Consider the following 18685-nt stretch of genomic DNA (forward strand, 5'->3'; position numbering starts at 1 on the left):
TAATTTCTTTAGAACTACTCTTTATTGTTTAGTTTGTTGTCCTTCCCCCGCTCTTCCGATTAGCGCGGTTGGCTACGTACGGTGCGAGTTCAACATAGATGCAGCTGTGCGTTTGTTAAGACTGCAAACATTTCTTCATCATCGTTTTAGCTCAGGTAAGAAACTAGAATTGCGGTAAAGGATGTCGGCTGTGCTGGCTCATTGCTTAAGTATGTGAAAGCGCAACCAAACATTTCTTGCAATAAAATTTACGATAAATAAGCAGAGTTACACTTTTGCCAAATATTGGGATCTCCTTAAAAATAAAAAAACATCGCATCTGTTACTTGCTGCACCACTTTGGCACACTATTTGGATGGAGCCGCTCATAAAATTGTAACCAACAAGCAAACAAGTAATTAAAGACACGCACACAAACACAAAGCCCCTTAAATAAGCGCATTAAATAGCCCTAGCTGCACCCTTCCCCAGTGGCCACGCTTAGAGCAAAGTGTGCAATCCAACACACACGTAGACGGGAATGTCCCGTGTGTGCAGTCGTCTTGGGGAAGACAAATTCCAGCCAGTGCTGTGACAGATGCCCTCCCCGTCTCCCATTCAAAGGCCAATTAGACGCTATCAGCATTTCTGCATTTTCAACAATGCAGTTTCGCCCGGTTCTTCTTTACTCTTTATTTCCCTTCCATCTTATTTAAGACAACGACGGCGAATTAAATCTTTCCTACATCTTTCTTGAGCGAGCTTCACGGCATCCTTCACTGCTCATTATTCCTCTCCATCCAGTAGGCACGGATGATTTCCACTTATCAGATTTGCGCTAAAGACACTGCGATGCAATTATTTGTATATGCACAGCCCTTTTGTCAACCCCACTGCGGGATGGTGGCCTCAGCCCTACGCCACGTGGGTCGCGGAGGTTATTTGTTCATACTTCACCACCCTGGTCATTGCGGGCTGGTGAAGGTGACGACCATATAGATGTCAAGTAAAATCATCGATGTTGCGACACTGCCCACAAGGTAGCCATGCAGGCCGTAACAGCTTGTGGTGCATGGTGGTGGTGATGATGCTATACGGATTAGGGGCGGCAAAGTGTGGCGCAGTGGTATTACTAGTGCCTCACAGCAGGAAGGTTCCCCAGTTTGATTCCCAACTCTGGACCCTTTCTGTGTGTACTTTGTAAATTCTTCTTCCTTCTGCATGGGGTTCCTCTGGGTTCTCTAATCGCTAAAAAAAACCACACACACGCAAGGTAACGGAGTATTGGTCAAGCATGCCCAATGATAAAAATGTGTTACTGCAAATTGCTCAAAATGGGGATTACACTGACCAACATCGCCCCATACTGAGAACAAACTCGGCAGGACCCTGCCGTAGAAAGAGGCTGAAAACTCACGGGAGACCTTTTCTTGGCAAACAAGCGGGATAATGAACAATACATGGGTCACATTACCATAGTCACATAATGGTTTACTGCTGGGCTCGGCTGGTCACTGTGGACAGCTCGCAGCCCGAACAGCGAACAAGCGAGTGGCGGTGGCATTTGAGCCATGGAACGCTTGCGTCAGCAATGGGACATGGCACACTTCACTTGCGATGCCAACAAAAAAAGATGAAACGCGATGATGAAACACCTAAAAATATAAACTCGCGACAAAGGACTTCGAAATGGATGTTTTTGCTGGGGAAATGAAAGAAATCATTATTCGAGGTGTTTTATTGCAGCACCATACGTTCACGAGAACGGATGTTCAAGACTAATTGTCTCATTTACTTCAAGTGCTTAATTAGCCTATGAAGAAATAATTTACGTGTAAGGTTTTTTTAAATTCTGAGAAGCGTTAAATGCGCGTATACTGCCATCGTGCGCGTGCGCTTGAACAAAGGGCCAGCGTCGCCTTGCCTGTTTAATAAGTTATCTCTGTGTGTTTCGGGGAAAAGTCGTTTTCAGCCAAACACGTTTAATTAACACCGAACGCAAACTCGCTATGCGTTGCCGTGGATCACCGTGGCTAAAAGGCAAACGCAAGTGGAACTCTCTCACAGTGTTGCCTTGTTTTTTTGCACTCAACAGGGTTCCATGTTTTATACGGAGTGCTCTTGCCAATATCGGCTGATAATGCAGCAGAATTTGTCGAACAAGCCCGACTCGGCTGATGAGGTCCAGAATGGTCGAAACCGGTCCAGAGTTCACTCGCTCAAACAAATTCCGCTTGATGGTATTGGTCTGGAAAGTCAATAAGCTGATGTGACTCAAAAACATTTGTTTTAATTCACGTGACAAACATTGCTCACAAGCACCACGACCATTATTGCAACAACGAAGCTCTCTTAATGACCAGAGCCACCCAGTCTCCTAAGTTACTTGATCTAAATCTTGACTTAAAGCTTTCGTGACTGCAGGAATTCATATTCTTTGGGTCTTTCGGTAAAGTCACGTAGAACGAATTTGTATTTTTTTTGCTCGACGTGACTTTACCGAAAGACCGTAAGAATATTACTTTATCTATTTCCTATTTCCTCGTCCGACATGTAACCTGTCATTGTACTATGTTGAACTTCTTTTGAAACCGTATGTAGCCAACCGTGCTAATCGGAGGTGCATTCTTGCGCGTACATTTCCACAGCTGTTTAAAAGTGAAGCACAAAAATTAAGCTTTTCGCAAATTAGAACGGTTAATTTGTGTGTGTGTGTGAGAGAGAGAAAAAAAACAATTACTACAAAGACTGTGGCATCACATGGCTGCATTGTGCAAGAATCAATGGTCTCTCGTTTGGTTAAAAAAATAAGCACTCAAATGAATAATCCTCTTTATTACCCCAGTGAACCCCCCTCTAACCCCAACCAAACACCCACCTCATTCTGCCCAGATTGCTGGATGAAAGACATGTCAGCATTCCATCACAGGCTGGCCTGTTCCGAACCAATATCTTGTCTCTGTTTCTTGTCACTCATTAAGTGGCAAAGTTGACTGAGTGGCAGGGTGGCCACGGAGTGAAGGGTTCACAGGTTTGAGTCCCGCAGAAGTTGTGCCCAAATGCAAGCACATTACAACTTGCTTAAACCTCTTCCATCCCACACTTTGCTGCCTCTGTCTACTCAGCAGGCCACGCGGTTAGCACGGATGGCTACGTACGGTGTAAACGAAGTTAAACATACATACATAGCGGGGTAAAGCGTCGGTACTCCCATCTCTGGAAGAGGAAGCCTAAATACCTCCTTCGAGTGGCGGGCGGTAGCAGGAAATTGCAGGACAGGGCCTTTGCCTTTGCAGGCACATAGATGTAACGCACTGTGCCATCAACATTTTATAATTTTAATTTTAATTTACGTGTGCTATGTATGTAGCCAACCGTACTAATCGGAGGTGCGGGGGAAGGACAACAAACTAAAAAAAAACAAAAACCTGTTCTAAAAAGAAATTCGTTTTCACAGAGCGCTGCAGACGGCAGCAGAAGCGCATCTGACTCCTGTGGCCCGTCGCCAACTCACAGATAAGGCGAATAGCCCCGACATAGTGGCAAATCGTTCCTATAATCCACAGTTATCCCAATGGACAAGACTTTTTTTTATAAAAGTATGCTGATAATAAGATCTCTGATCTGTGCCCACGCATTGCCACGGGTAAGAGGAATTGCACGGCATCGATAACAGCAAAGCCACGCAAATCCGAAGTTGCCCCCGTGTTCATGGGAGTGTGGAGTGGCTCTCGTCACCATCGGTGACTCTGAGCCAGTGGTGGAAACTTCACATTCTCATGGCGAGGGTCGGTTATCTCTTTCAGCATAACGATTGTTGACTTCCCTCGAGTCGGCCTTCGATGGAGCACTGCACTATCAAGAAACGGCGGTGACATTACCAGCCATGGCCACTTTTTTGTTCTTTTTTTTTTTCTGGCGGTGTCATCGCAGAAGTTGTTATTAAGTCACTTCATGAGGTCTATCATTATCCACACTAGGGTCACACAGGCTACATCCCTTGCGAAGTGTGTTCGTGGCGTGAATGAAAGTGTAGTTTGTAATTCCCAGAGAGGAAATTTGGCAAATGAAGTGAAAAGTAAAATTGAACGCGATGGGATTTCTGTGCGTGCAGTGATTGGTGTTAACTGGCTAAATTCTAGAACCCAGTCCCGACCACGTGTGGCCGATTCAAACCCAGGGTCATACTGGGTCAAGCTCAGTTGTGCTCTGACATGTCTGTTTTACAGCTCATTGTCAAAGCACTTCTGGATAAAAGCCTTCTCATGCCATGTCAGTCATAACCATACTTCACCACGCTGGTCAGTGCGAGTTGGTGAAGAAGGCGGGCGGGGTCACAGAACCGGTTCAGATATCACTCACCACCGATTTTAGCCATCCTGTGAAAATTGAATTCAGGTCGCCAGGCTCTGAGAGCAGTGCGCTCAGCATTAATTATGCACAGTCGCCAGGAATCCCAACATTTGAATGCGTCGAGCTATCAGCAAGGTATCCGTTTACACAGCAGAGATTTGCCCTCACCTCCAACGTCTCTCCCCATCACTCCCACCCATCTCTCCTCGTAATCCCCGATACCCATGCAACGCAGATCTCTAAGCCGGGATCTCGTGTGCGCATCACAGGCGCTGAATGAAGGCCCGTGGGGTCACCTGTCGGACAAATCCTCGTCTGTCAGTGAGGCCTGCTGCACGGTGGATGGGGAGAGGGCTCAGGCAGGGGAAGGGAGCAGGCGGTGGGGGGGGGGTGCAGAGGAGGTTGCTTACGCCTCGAGGGTTGTGTTATGGGGTCCTCAAGTGGCTTGTTGTTTGATGCCACTATCCAAAGAGCAAACCACCATGTTAAGTGAACACCAACTGATGGCTGAAGTGGGGAGCGGGTGAGTGTGGGAGGGAGGGAGGGGATGGGAGGAAGGGATCCCCCCTGCCTCGGAAAGCTCTCATGCGACACTTTGGACGCTTCTAAATATTCTGGAATTTCACAGTGAAGAAAATTGTAAAAAAAATCATAGCAATCCGAATAATACGGAAGCGGTTATTGTTTAATAAACTAATTATTTATCAGTGTAATAGAGTGAATGATTTGACACGTAGATAAAACTACGGTGTGGAGGTATAGGTATACACACCGTCGTTACCATCCCCGCATCTGTGTGAGTAACGTCCGACTCCTCCACGGTATTTTATGATCATTTGTCCCTTACTTAGACAGGCGGAAATGTTTTTTTTTCTCTCTATCGGTACGTACGTATGTACAGTACGTTGAACTTCTTTCGCACCGTATGTAGCCAACTGCTAATCGGAGGTGCAGACCTGAACTAGAGCCGGAATTAGTTGACAAACTATGCCCAGTTGAAATCCCACGTCATGATAATGCTAGCGAGGTGTCTATGAAGTGTGTCTGAAGCATATGCCTCAGATGAGCCCTGAGCAGTTCTCCATTTTCATCGGAGGCCCGGAGCCAGTGGTAAAGAAAACAATCCCCATTACTATGGCAGGGCTGGTTTATCCATAAGACAAGCAATGCTGACTTCCTACAAAGTTCAGTGGCGGGTCGAGCCGAGCCCTGCCAAGGATTTGAACTCTCAACCTTCCGATTGTGAGTTGGGCGCTTTGCCACAGCATGTGGAAATTGTGGAACCCAACAATGGCGTGCTGATGAAGCCTACGAGAGCCGTCCAATTGTGGAACAGTGGAGCCGACTCAATCGTTAGAACAATTGGCAATGGAAAAATATTATTCCAGAAGTCCTGTTGGAGAGAAAAAAAAACATTGTTTTTCCTTTCAGTGAGTGTTTCATTCTGCTATATTTAAGCTCCTGCATGTACCGTATGGCCAATGCAGGCCATTCCAGGTCATTCCCCCAATAGCATTTCAAGTTAAACACGGGAGATATGAGAATGTTTTTGGCCAAATCTAATCAGCCGAGTCGAGTCCTGAGCGAGATTTATCTGATGAGCACAGGGCTTGGCGGGCAATCTGGAGCAAGGGACAATGGAACATGCTCGATGTGATCCCTGATAGCGGTAATAGCTGCGTTTAAACCCTGCAGAGAATCCACAGATGCCAACGTGTCCTTTGCCGTTGGGGATCTGGGGTTAATACTGGACATGAATGAGTGTTCCAATTGACAAGCATTTTGTCAAAAATTTACAACTTTTAGGCGACACATCGAAGCTTCCTTTCGCACTCAACGCAATACGAAGTGAATCTACAGGGTGGTCCACTTGTATTGCGACCCCCATTTCATTCTCTAATACAAATATTTTTTTCGTTTTAAGTAAGGTCGATTTAAAACATAAATTAACACGCAAAGGGAAAATATGTAAGGGGTCTATTAATTTGGGGGGTCACAAGTAATCTGGCCCACCCCGCTGTGCATTGCGTTTCCATGCAGCCCCATCTCAAGATAGTTTACAAAAAGCAGACAACAAGTGCATTGTGGGAGCACGAGAGAGACACACGCACAAAGAGTCCCTCTCTAGCCTGTATAGCTTGGGACCTCTTTGCCAGTATCATATATAGATTGCTGGGGACAAGTGCTGTTAGCGAGCACCTATTAATGACGACACGGCACATGATGAAGTGACATGGCCAACTCCATAGGCAGCCACTTTTGTTTCTCTCGGGACTGATGTTTACATGCTGAAGTAGGTACTTGTTTAATGCTGGGTCAACCTAGGGGAAACCCGGTACCAGTTCAGATATTGCCACCGATGTTAGCCTTGGGCAGGAATCGACTCGCTGGGTTCTTAGCGCAGTGCGGCCCGATTCCATCCACAGACAAACACAGACAAAACACACAGATCCACCGTGTAGCCTTAACAGACTGTTGGGGCAAGTGCTGTTCGCGAGCACCTATGAAGGCCGGCACGGCATACGAGGGGGTGGGTGGCCAACACTACATATGGCCGCCTTTGTCTCCCTCGTGGCGATGTGTACGCGCCGCAGCTGGTACTCATCTGAGGCTGAGTCGATCTAGGGGAGGCCCAGGACCGGTTCAAATAATCGTCACTGGTGGTGTTGGCTGTGAGCGGGAATCAAACTCTGGCCGCCGGGTTCGTAGCGCAGCGAAAGCGCTAAGCGCCACACTACCGCCTCCACCAGCACAAGCACACATACAGAGAAGCTAAATCAATAATACTCGTCACCAATTCAGCACCAAATGTATTTGAATCCACGTATGTATGTGCGTGGGTGCGGTAGTGTAGTGGTTATCGCACCGCGCTACCATCCCGTGACCCGAGTTCGATTCCCGCTCACAACCAATAACAGTGGCGAATATTTTAACCGGTCCTGGGTCTTCCCTAGGTCAACTCAGCCTTAAACAAGTACCTGGTACAGTGTTGAAAACATTACCACTGGGGAGACAAAGGTGGTCGGGTGTGATGTTGACCTTCACAGCTGCGTGCTAACAATACTCGCCCTAACAGTCTATTATTGAAGGCTAAACGAGGGATTTTTTTTTCTTTGGGTGTGTGCATTTAATTAGAGTGTTGCGTGTATGGCCTCGACCATGGTAATGTGGAATTTCCACCACCGGTTCAGGGATGCCAGTGGAGATGAGCTTCTGACTTGGATGTTTACTCTGTACTATACTCCATACGAGTACATATGGAGTATATTATATACTTTCGCACTTGCAAGCATGCAAGTAAAGAAAAATCATCGTCAATGCTGCTCTATCCACTGCTGGATGAAAGGCCTCCCCCCAAGCTGCCCCCAACTCCCCCCACGATCCCGCGAAGATGTTCACGCACCACTCCCGCTACTCATTAGCGTAGCAATCCATCTCGCGACGGCACCGGAGCGCAATTCGTCGCTCCATCTCTGCAGTGGAACCAAAATAAAAAAAAACCCTCGGGCGCGTCTTCCCTTGCTTTGGCTACCGCTGCTTCGTCAGTCTCGACCACCGGGCATGTCAAGGAAGTCCGTTTTAAATATAGAGGAGCAGCGCGCACGCCCACAACGCACGCGCATTCACTCTCAATTGCAGGCCATAGCACAAAACAGCTTCAATAAAACTCACATGGCCTCACCGTGACGGGAGACAGAGCCCTCCCAGGCTGGCAGTTTCCTGCCAAATGTGCCCTGCCGTGTCATTAGAGCAGGAGGAGCACACCTTTGCCTCCAGTGCTGTGGCCAAAGTTTTACTGGAAACATGACCCCGAGCTAAAGTGATGCAGACCCAGGCTTTAATAACGCACCATTCAGACCTGCCTGTCCTCAGAGCAAGCACCAGTGACAAGACATGGAGTTTCAATGAATTGCCCTCTATAGTTTGATTGTGGTGCAGTGGTTTTGTGCACTGCGACCTTAGTTTGATTCCTGGCGGAGCCTATCAGCAGTGTTGATCTCCACGAATGGCATTTCATGGGAAGATCTCCATCCAACAGTGGCTTGGCAAAGGGCTGTAAATGATCATTTCTGTTATTTTATACGTTAAGTTGGTAAACACTGTATATGTTTGCATTAAATTTTTGTTGGGTGTTTTATATAGTGATTTTTTTTTAAGATAGGTAAATACCTAAGACGTAAAAGTCACTAATGGGATGTGGTCATTGGCCAGCTAGTAATTTATGTTGGGCATTATTTTCAAAGTATACCCTCTGTTTGAAGGTGGGCATTAAAGTTAGATAGATAGGTAGATGGCGTTTATGACCAGTTACGACAACAAGACAAAGATCCCCCGTATAGCCTTAACAGACTTTTTTGGAGCAAGCGCTAGGAGCACCTGTGAAGGCCGGCATGGCACACGAGGAGGTGGGTGGCCAGCACCACGCCCTACCGCCTTTGTCTCCCCAGTGGCGATGTGTACTCACCACACCAGGTACTCATTTGAGTCTGAGTCGACCTAGGGAAGGCCCAGCACCGGTTCAGATGATCGTCACTGGTGTTGGTCGTGAGCGGGAATCGAATGAGGGTCGCCGGGTCTGTAGCACAGCGTGCTAACCGCTGCGCCACCACTCTCCAGGTAAGAGCCCACGAAGATAAAGTTTATTTTCCAAGGGAAACAAGAGTTTCATTGAGTACGGCAAATCTGCAAATTCCAAACTACAAACACCAAGTGAGATTACAGTATTTCTAATGACAGATGAAAGTTTGCCAGGATATAGCCCCAAGCCCAAACTTATCTTCATCTTAATAAAACCATAACTGAACCACTGTGTCCCTAAGGAAAGCATTCATTCCCAGGTCTTTATTGTAGATAAAAAAACAGAGAGATTAGAAATCTCAGCAATATACACCTTTTTTAGAAAGTGGCGTTCAATTAAATGTGTCATGCCATCTTGGGAGTACGAGATTAACTTGGATAAACCTGTCATGCCACTTTTTTATTAAAAAGCCATGGGGGTGCAATTTCTCACTCGATATTTCCCAGAACGTTGCTAAAGGCTGCCTTGGGGTGGGCATCGTCGGCATAAGGCACTACCACCCGAAAAATAAGGTACGCATCAATAACAATCCTATATTATGATCCTATATTGTTATACCCTGTATTCCTATAACCCCTATGAAAAGGCTCATATCACAATAACAGAATTATTCGAGGTGGATGTGGCGTGCAAAACGCATTCCCTGATGAGCGTCCATAAAAAAAATGGTCCTGGCACACGATCGGGGTTGTTTCACCTCCAGGAGACAGCTGGCATGTGCATGTTTTTGTTCATTGAAGATCTGCATCACGAACAGCAATTGAACCTAGGTCAGTAGGACTGTAGTGGAGTGCATTACCCGAGACCCTCTTATCATCCACTCCCTAACAAATATACAAAGATCCCCCTCATAGTCTTGACAGACTGTTGGGGCAAGTGCTGTTAGCGAGCACCTATGAAGGCCCGCACGGCACACGAGAGGGTGGGTGGCCAACACCACGCCCGGCCGCCTTTGTCTCCCCAACAGCGACTTTTACTACACAGCGATGATCAGGTACTCATTTGACGCTGAGTCGACCTAGTGGAGGGCCAGGACCGATTCAGAAAATCGTCACCGGCGATGGCCGTGAGCGGGAATCGAACTCGGGTGGCCGTGTTCGGAGCGCACGCAAGCGCAGCGCTAACCGCTGCACCACCGCTCCTCGCAAAGCACTCCCTACACACACTCACTCACTCGCACACCCAAGGGAGCGAGATCTCCGGCTCTGCTTGGTTATCTGAGCCACTATCTGACTCAATGATCCTGCAGATGCAGCAGCCGCGACCCCCAACCTACCCATCCCCTCTCATCTACCCACGTTTCCCCATCGACACGACGTTACCCAGCGCTTACCCCTCTACACACACACACACCCCTCTTCATTTGAGTGCCTTTAACAACATTTTTTTGTTATAATTTACTGTTGGAGGTTTAAAGAACGAGTATGGCAGATGGTAATCTTTATGCTGTACACGGGCTAACAGCCCCCAGGAACATTGTTTACAGATGGTTGCTCAAACCCTCGGCACACTCCGGATTGGCTCACGCGTGCACACACACACACACGCAAAGACAAAGATCCCCTGTGTAGCCTTTAACAGACTGTTGGGGCAAGTGCTGTGAGCCAGCTCCGATGAAGGTCGGTGCCGGGTAAGGGGTGGGTGGTGTGGCCAGAACAATGCCTGGCCGCCTTTGTCTCCCGAGTAGCGATATTAACACACCGCACCAGGTACTCATGTGTGGCTGAGTCGACCTAGAGGAGGCCCAGGACCGGTTCAGATGATCGTCACCGGTGTTGGCCGTGAGCGGGAACCGAACTCGGGTGGCCAGGTTCGTAGCGCACCGCGCTAACCGCTACACCACAGCTCCCCACAACTCACACACGCACGCACACACGCACACACGCACACACGCACGCACACACGCGCACACACACGCACGCACACACGCACACACACGTATGCATGCTCAAGCACATAAAAATTCCCCATTTAGCCTTATAGGGTCTTCAAGGGTCCTGACCAGGATGTTTGGTTAATTAACTTTTTGAACCATTTTTTGGGGGGGAGTGGTGGGACAGAGAAATTGAGTGCCCGAAGATAGGTCATGGAGAGAATGCTCAAGCGTCACACAGATTCGGGCAATTATGCGTATTTCATAAATTATAGACTGAACTACATTCATTTATATGCATGGTTTCCAGAACACAGCGGTGGTCGAAATGGAAATTTGGACGTGGCGGTAATGAAAGCTGTTTGTCCTGCGGCCCCGTGTTACTTCCGAGTTGGAAACGTTGGACGAACGTTAGCCCGACGTGGACTCAACGTTCCGCTGACAGTATCACTCTGCAGACACATCGCAGAATAATTTGAGAAAGGAACGGTTCTGAAAAGTGGCGACAAACGTTTGGTGTTGTGGCTAGTTGCCTGCAATGTCGTGCCACCTAACACCAACCAATTTCAACCACTGCGAAGTACATTGGGTCGGGAGTTAAAATAAAAAAAAATAACACAGAAGTCACTTCGACCTGTTGGGGCAAGTTCTGTTCGTGAGCACCTATCAAGGTTTGCAAACTCAGTGAGGTAGCATTTCCATACTCTCTGGTTCTTTCGGTAAAGTCACGTAGGTAGGAAAAAAACAGTAGTATTTCCAGCAGCGTTAGCATCCAAAAATTGCAACGACATTAAAAATTAGCAACATTTATTTTGTCTTCTCCGTTGCTGATATGGAGCTGAGCGCCGCACCAGGTACTCATATCAGGCTGTGTCTACCTACAGGAGGGTCGGCTTAGTGTCCGAGGACAATAGCCACCGTTGTTGCGCAATGTCCTGAAATCAAACCCGTGCCACGTGGATCGTAACGCAGTGAATACCTCACACACACACAACACTCAACCATCTAGTACACACACACATCTAGCAAACACACACATCTAGTACACACACACCCATCTAGTACACACACACACATCCATCTCGTACACACACACATCTAGCAAACACACACAGCTAGTACACACACGCACATCTAGCACACACACACACCCATCTAGTACACACACACACCCATCTAGTACACACACACACCCATCTAGTACACACACACACACATCTAGTACACACACACACAGACATCTAGTACACACACACACACCCATCTAGTACACACACACCCATCTAGTACACACACACACACACCCATCTAGTACACACACACACCCATCTAGTACACACACACACCCATCTAGTACACACACACACACACACCCATCTAGCACACACACACACATCTAGCACACACACAAGCATCTAGTACACACACACCTATCTAGTACACACACACATCTAGTACACACACACACACAACCATCTAGTACACACACACAACCATCTAGTACACACACACACATCTAGTACACACACACACAAACATCTAGTACACACACACATATCTAGTACACACACACAACCATCTAGTACACACACACATATCTAGTACACACACACACACATATCTAGTACACACACACACACACCCAGCTAGTACACACACACACACATCTATTACACACACACACCCATCTAGTACACACACACACACATCTAGTACACACACACACACCCATCTAGTACACACACACACTCATCTAGTACACACACACACACCCATCTAGTACACACACACACACATCTAGCACACACACACACATCTAGCACACACACAAGCATCTAGTACACACACACCTATCTAGTACACACACACACATCTAGTACACACACACACAACCATCTAGTACACACACACAACCATCTAGTACACACACACATCTAGTACACACACAAACATCTAGTACACACACACATATCTAGTACACACACACAACCATCTAGTACACACACACATATCTAGTACACACACACACATATCTAGTACACACACACACACACCCAGCTAGTACACACACACCCATCGAGTACACACACACACACACATCGAGTACACACACACAACACTCAACCATCTAGTACACACACACACATCGAGTACACACACACAACACTCAACCATCTAGTACACACACACACCCATCTAGTACACACACACACATCGAGTACACACACACAACACTCAACCATCTAGTACACACACACCCATCTAGTACACACACACCCATCTAGTACACACACACAACACTCAACCATCTAGTACACACACACACATCGAGTACACACACACACCCATCTAGTACACACACACACACACATCTAGTACACACACACCCATCGAGTACACACACACAACACTCAACCATCTAGTACACACACACCCATCTAGTACACACACACAACACTCAACCATCTAGTACACACACACACACCCATTTAGTACACACACACACATCGAGTACACACACACAACACTCAACCATCTAGTACACACACACATCTAGTACACACACACCCATCTAGTACACACACACACCCAGCTAGTACACACACACACATCAAGTACACACACACATCTAGCACACACACACACACATCTAGCACACACACATCTAGTACACACACACACCCATCTAGTACACACACACACACATCTAGTACACACACACACACAACCATCTAGTACACACACACAGACATCTAGTACACACACACACCCATCTAGTACACACACACACCCATCTAGTACACACACACACATCTAGTACACACACACACCCATCTAGTACACACACACAACCATCTCGTACACACACACATCTAGTACACACGCACACACCCAGCTAGTACACACACACACAACCATCTCGTACACACACACACCCATCTAGTACACACACACACCCATCTAGCACACACACACACCCATCTAGTACGCACACACAGACATCTAGTACACACACACCCATCTAGTACACACACACAACACTCAACCATCTAGTACACACACACACACCCATTTAGTACACACACACACACATCGAGTACACACACACAACACTCAACCATCTAGTACACACACACACACACATCTAGTACACACACACCCATCTAGTACACACACACACCCAGCTAGTACACACACACACATCAAGTACACACACACATCTAGCACACACACACATCTAGCACACACACATCTAGTACACACACACACCCATCTAGTACACACACACACACATCTAGTACACACACACACACAACCATCTAGTACACACACACAGACATCTAGTACACACACACACCCATCTAGTACACACACACACCCATCTAGTACACACACACACATCTAGTACACACACACACCCATCTAGTACACACACACAACCATCTCGTACACACACACATCTAGTACACACGCACACACCCAGCTAGTACACACACACACAACCATCTCGTACACACACACACCCATCTAGTACACACACACACACATCTAGCACACACACACACCCATCTAGTACGCACACACAGACATCTAGTACACACACACACCCATCTAGCACACACACACATATCTAGTACACACACCCATCTAGTACACACACACATCTAGTACACACACACCCATCTAGTACACACACACACACACCCATCTAGTACACACACACACACACCCATCTAGTACACACACATACACCCATCTAGTACACACACACACCCATCTAGTACACACACACCGATCTAGTACACACACACCTATATAGTACACACACACCCATTTAACACACACACCCATCTAGCACACACACACACATCTAGTACACACACACACCCATCTAGCACACACACACACCCATCTAGCACACACACACACCCATCTAGCACACACACACCCATCTAGTACACACACACACACCTATATAGTACACACACACACATTTAACACACACACACACACATCTAGCACACACACAGAGGCCGTGTTTACACACAACAGGTGGCTGGGGTCGCAGGTAGAAGGCGACACGGGGCCCGCGCCTTGAAGGCTGCGCTCTGGAGGAAGAGCCGCCCCATTATGTGGCCGTGTGTACGGATCTGAGCAAAACAACAAACACGGGGTAGGGGTCACACGTGGGTCGGGGGGGCGAGGGGAGGGGCGAGGGTAGAGGGGTGAGGGGAGGTGGTGAGGGTCGGGGGGTGAGGGGAGGGGGGTGAGGAGAGGGGGACGAGACTGACCGGCGCGGGGAAGTATGGCCAATCACCTGCACTGACCGGCGTGGTCCCAGTGATCATGAAAGGTTGGGCCACCGTTGGCATGTGGTTGGAAGCTTTGGACCAACGTTGACCCAACGTTCCATGTTTACCAGGGTGAACTCTGGTCCACGAACCACCCTCACTGAGCGGTGGGGTGAAGTATGGTCAAGTAACCCCCATCACCACATGGCTCTGAGAGGCCTTCATCCAGCAGTGGATAGACAGGAGGGATGTACTTGTACATTTGGCACAGACACTGACTTATTTCAGCCGGAACAGTCCGGAACACTGTTCCGGAAATGATGTTGGAGCGCCATCCATTCCATCTCGCGTGCCGCGGTGTGTGCCGTGGTGTGGTGTGTGGGTGTGCGTCATAGTGTGTGTCGTGGTGTGTGTCGTGGGGTGTGGGTGTGTGTCGTGGTGTGTGTGTGTCGTGGTGTGAGGGTGTGTCGTGGTGTGGTGTGTGGGTGTGTGTCGTGGTGTGTGCCGGGGTGTGCCCCGTGCAAATCATGTGCATACTAATGCTGAAGTTCACCAAATATCCTTGTAGGACAGTACAAAGAGTGTTATGTGTAGGAGTACTTCATACTCTTGTGGAAGAGCAGATCAGTGTTCTGGACAATATTAGTGACAGATTAAGCCTTGAGCAGAGGTGACTAAGTCCATAGCTGCAAGCCACGGCACTATCCGCAACTCAATCATTCTAAAACTGCAAACCCGTTGAACATTGCCGCTCCCTGTGCGCCAAATCGCATCACTCCTACCCACCATGAATCGTCAGTGCGCATGGTCCACCCTAAACCGCATCTGTACAAACCGCGGCAGACGCAGATACCTGATGCCCGAATGGAACAACAACACAATGAAAACTCTCCAACGTGCCACTGTGGTCGTCCAGAACAGATCGTGCAACATCTGCCCGATCCACGAATACGAAGGAGACACCACCACGGCTTCAGACGCGCTCATCTGGCTTGACCACCTGAACGTGAAATTGTAGTCCATGCTCTGCATCGACATCAGCCAGCCGTGCGAAAGTACGAGAAGAAGTCAACAGGCAGGAATGTCAGGCGAATTGCCCGATGATGCTGGATGTAATTACCAGCGAAACGTCGTACTCAAACTGTAAATGTTGTGGATTCACTCTTCAACACACCGGTGGGCTAAAGTAGTGAACTAATTGTCTTTTGTCAACGTGACACTTTATTTTGCTGATTGGCCCTGTCGGGTGGTGGAGGGTTTCGACACATTTATAAATAACGCGATCTAACCCAAAAACCTTTATTATGAATGTCAGGCTGTTTTGTTGTTGTTGTTGCCCGTGTCCCCTCTAAAAACCCAGCACCTCTACATCAGCGGTTGGGTGGCGTGCAGCCCATGGAGGCCCTCGTGGTGGCCTGGTCTCGCTGGCTCGAGGGTGGTGCATGGGAGGGGGGGGGGGTCACGAGCACAACGTGAAGCTTGTGGGCCCACCGAGGTGAGGGAAGGTCGCTCACGTGGCTCAACTAACTCGTCTAGGGCTGCCTGTCACTGGTCTGCAGCGTTTCTGATTTTGTGTGTTGAAATTAGAGCGATATTTTAAGGTATTTTTTTTTTATTTTGTCTCAAGTATGAGGTCACATTACAAAAAAATAAGTTGTAATGTTATGGGGGTCTTCAGGAACAGTAGAATTCGCGTCACTCAGTAACGTATATTGACAGCTCCCAACATCCATATTAAATGGATAGGTGCAATTTTTGTGTATACATTCAAATTAACATACGTGCGGTGAACTAAGTAGTATTAAAAACAAATATTTGACCGAATATTTAATAATTATTTAGCCATTCGGTCAACTTGATTCCGAATCGTAACACAACTCACTCCCTGCCCTCCCTCACCTCACTCCCTGCCCTCCCTCTTAACTACCTCACCTGGTATACAGGAGGTCGTGGGTTCGATCCCTACCCTGATGCCTGCTGTATATTTGGAGTTTGCACGTTTTCCCTGTGGTTGCATGAATTTTTTTCTCCTGGTCCTCCAGTTTTCCCTCTCCACATTTAAAATCAACACGCGTTTAGAGTATGTGGCTGCTGTACATTTCCACACGGTACGCCACTTCGTTGGGCTATCATTTGTGGCCAGGTCACTTCTGAAAAAATAGCTACATAGCTCAGTGGACCTTACCTGGTAGAATTAAAAAAACAGTTTAGTTTAGTGACACTTACCTTCCTTCACTTCACTCACTGCCTTCGCTCACCTCACTCCCTGCCTTACCTCACCGATCATTATTTTTACAAGGTACGCCTGTCCATAATAATAATAATATATTATTGTACCATATATCTCTATAATCCTAAGAACAGCTTTATAGGAATATAGGGTACAATGGTGACAAAATAAGGCGAGACGGATGCGAGGTGCAAATATAATTACACGGAACGGCATTCCAGACTGTTCCAGCTGATATCAAGCATCGTTTACAGGATTTAAATGGGGGGGGGGGGGGGGGGAAGGGGACAAGAGTATGCAGTACAGCAAACAGAGGTTGGCAACATTCGTGCCAAACATTAGGGTATTCACAAGAAAAACAGAAAAAGCATCTACAATATCTCTCACTATATCAATATACACGGTGTGTCAAGTTTAAACTGTGCGTGTGCGTGCGTGCGTGCGCGTGCGTGCGCGCGTGTGCGTGCGCGCGTTTTATATTTCGGCCGTCTGTGTTCCTAACCGCAGGGCTACGCCACAGGGGACCCGGCACCGTCTTCTTGCCGACGCTGCAGCAGCAGCAGCTGCCTTTTGTGAAGGCAGCAGATTCATCACCGGCGACAAATTGTTGCGCGAGAGGTGTTTCCCTGGAAGTGGCTGACGGGGACACACGACAGGGCCTCTGGGTGTGAAAAGCAAAAATAAAAAGAGGGCTTCACGTAACGAGGTGGAGGTGGGGAGGGGGGGTAGAGAAAGGGGTTAAATTATTGGGGAGGAAAGTGCGGAGAGGAGTTTAGAGACCTACTTATTATTTGTGGGGGGGGGGGGGAGTTCTTTCAATAAATGTTATTTTTTCACACATTAAACATTTGAGAGAATTGTTAAATAAAGTTTTGTAAAAAAAAACACATTCTATGGTTTTTACCGTTTTTATTTGCTTGATGTAACTCAGCTTACATCGAGCACTTGCAAAAGACCAATGCTGCACGTGTGAACTTTCATCTCCTGGTTAAACACAGGATACTACTCCTGCTTGCTTGCCAACTCTACCGATTTAAGTGGTAGCATGCCGAATCTTCAACAATGTTTAACCCATACCGATGTTCAATGATTATCACGGTACGCATTTTTTGGAGAGAAAAAGAGGCAACTTTTCCTTTGAAATTCGGTTCGCGGTCAAACGAGTTTAGAACTCACCAGCCTACCGTTTAAATCGGCAGAGTTGGTCAACATGTTTGAGGTAAAACACATGCTTATTCTTTTAATTTCAAAACTAGCCTTGGACTGCAGAATTCTTTAATTTAAGAAGCTCAACGTGCTTAGTTGGCATCCCATTGCTGGATGAAGACCGGCCAGTGCTATGTATATCATGTCCATCATGGGGCGATGTTTGACCATAC

At 47.5% G+C, this 18685-nt stretch overlaps 1 protein-coding gene across 1 annotated transcript in view; it reads left to right on the top strand.

The window, feature by feature from the left end:
• The window catches only part of LOC116942259 (endothelial transcription factor GATA-2-like), a 49869-nt gene extending 31802 nt beyond the window's left edge, over nt 1–18067 (top strand). Inside the window, exons 7-8 of the mRNA XM_032953954.2 lie at nt 16437–16571; nt 17814–18067. Coding sequence (XP_032809845.2) covers nt 16437–16552 — 116 coding nt within the window. The 3' untranslated portion in view covers nt 16553–16571; nt 17814–18067. The remainder of the gene's footprint in view (nt 1–16436; nt 16572–17813) is intronic.
• The last annotated feature ends 618 nt before the right edge of the window (nt 18068–18685 follow it).

This window comes from Petromyzon marinus, chromosome 14 (genome assembly GCF_048934315.1).
Source record: "Petromyzon marinus isolate PM22_M1 ecotype Great Lakes invasive population chromosome 14, UKy_Petmar_22M1.pri1.0, whole genome shotgun sequence".
In the NCBI taxonomy this organism is placed as follows: Eukaryota; Metazoa; Chordata; class Hyperoartia; order Petromyzontiformes; family Petromyzontidae; genus Petromyzon; species Petromyzon marinus.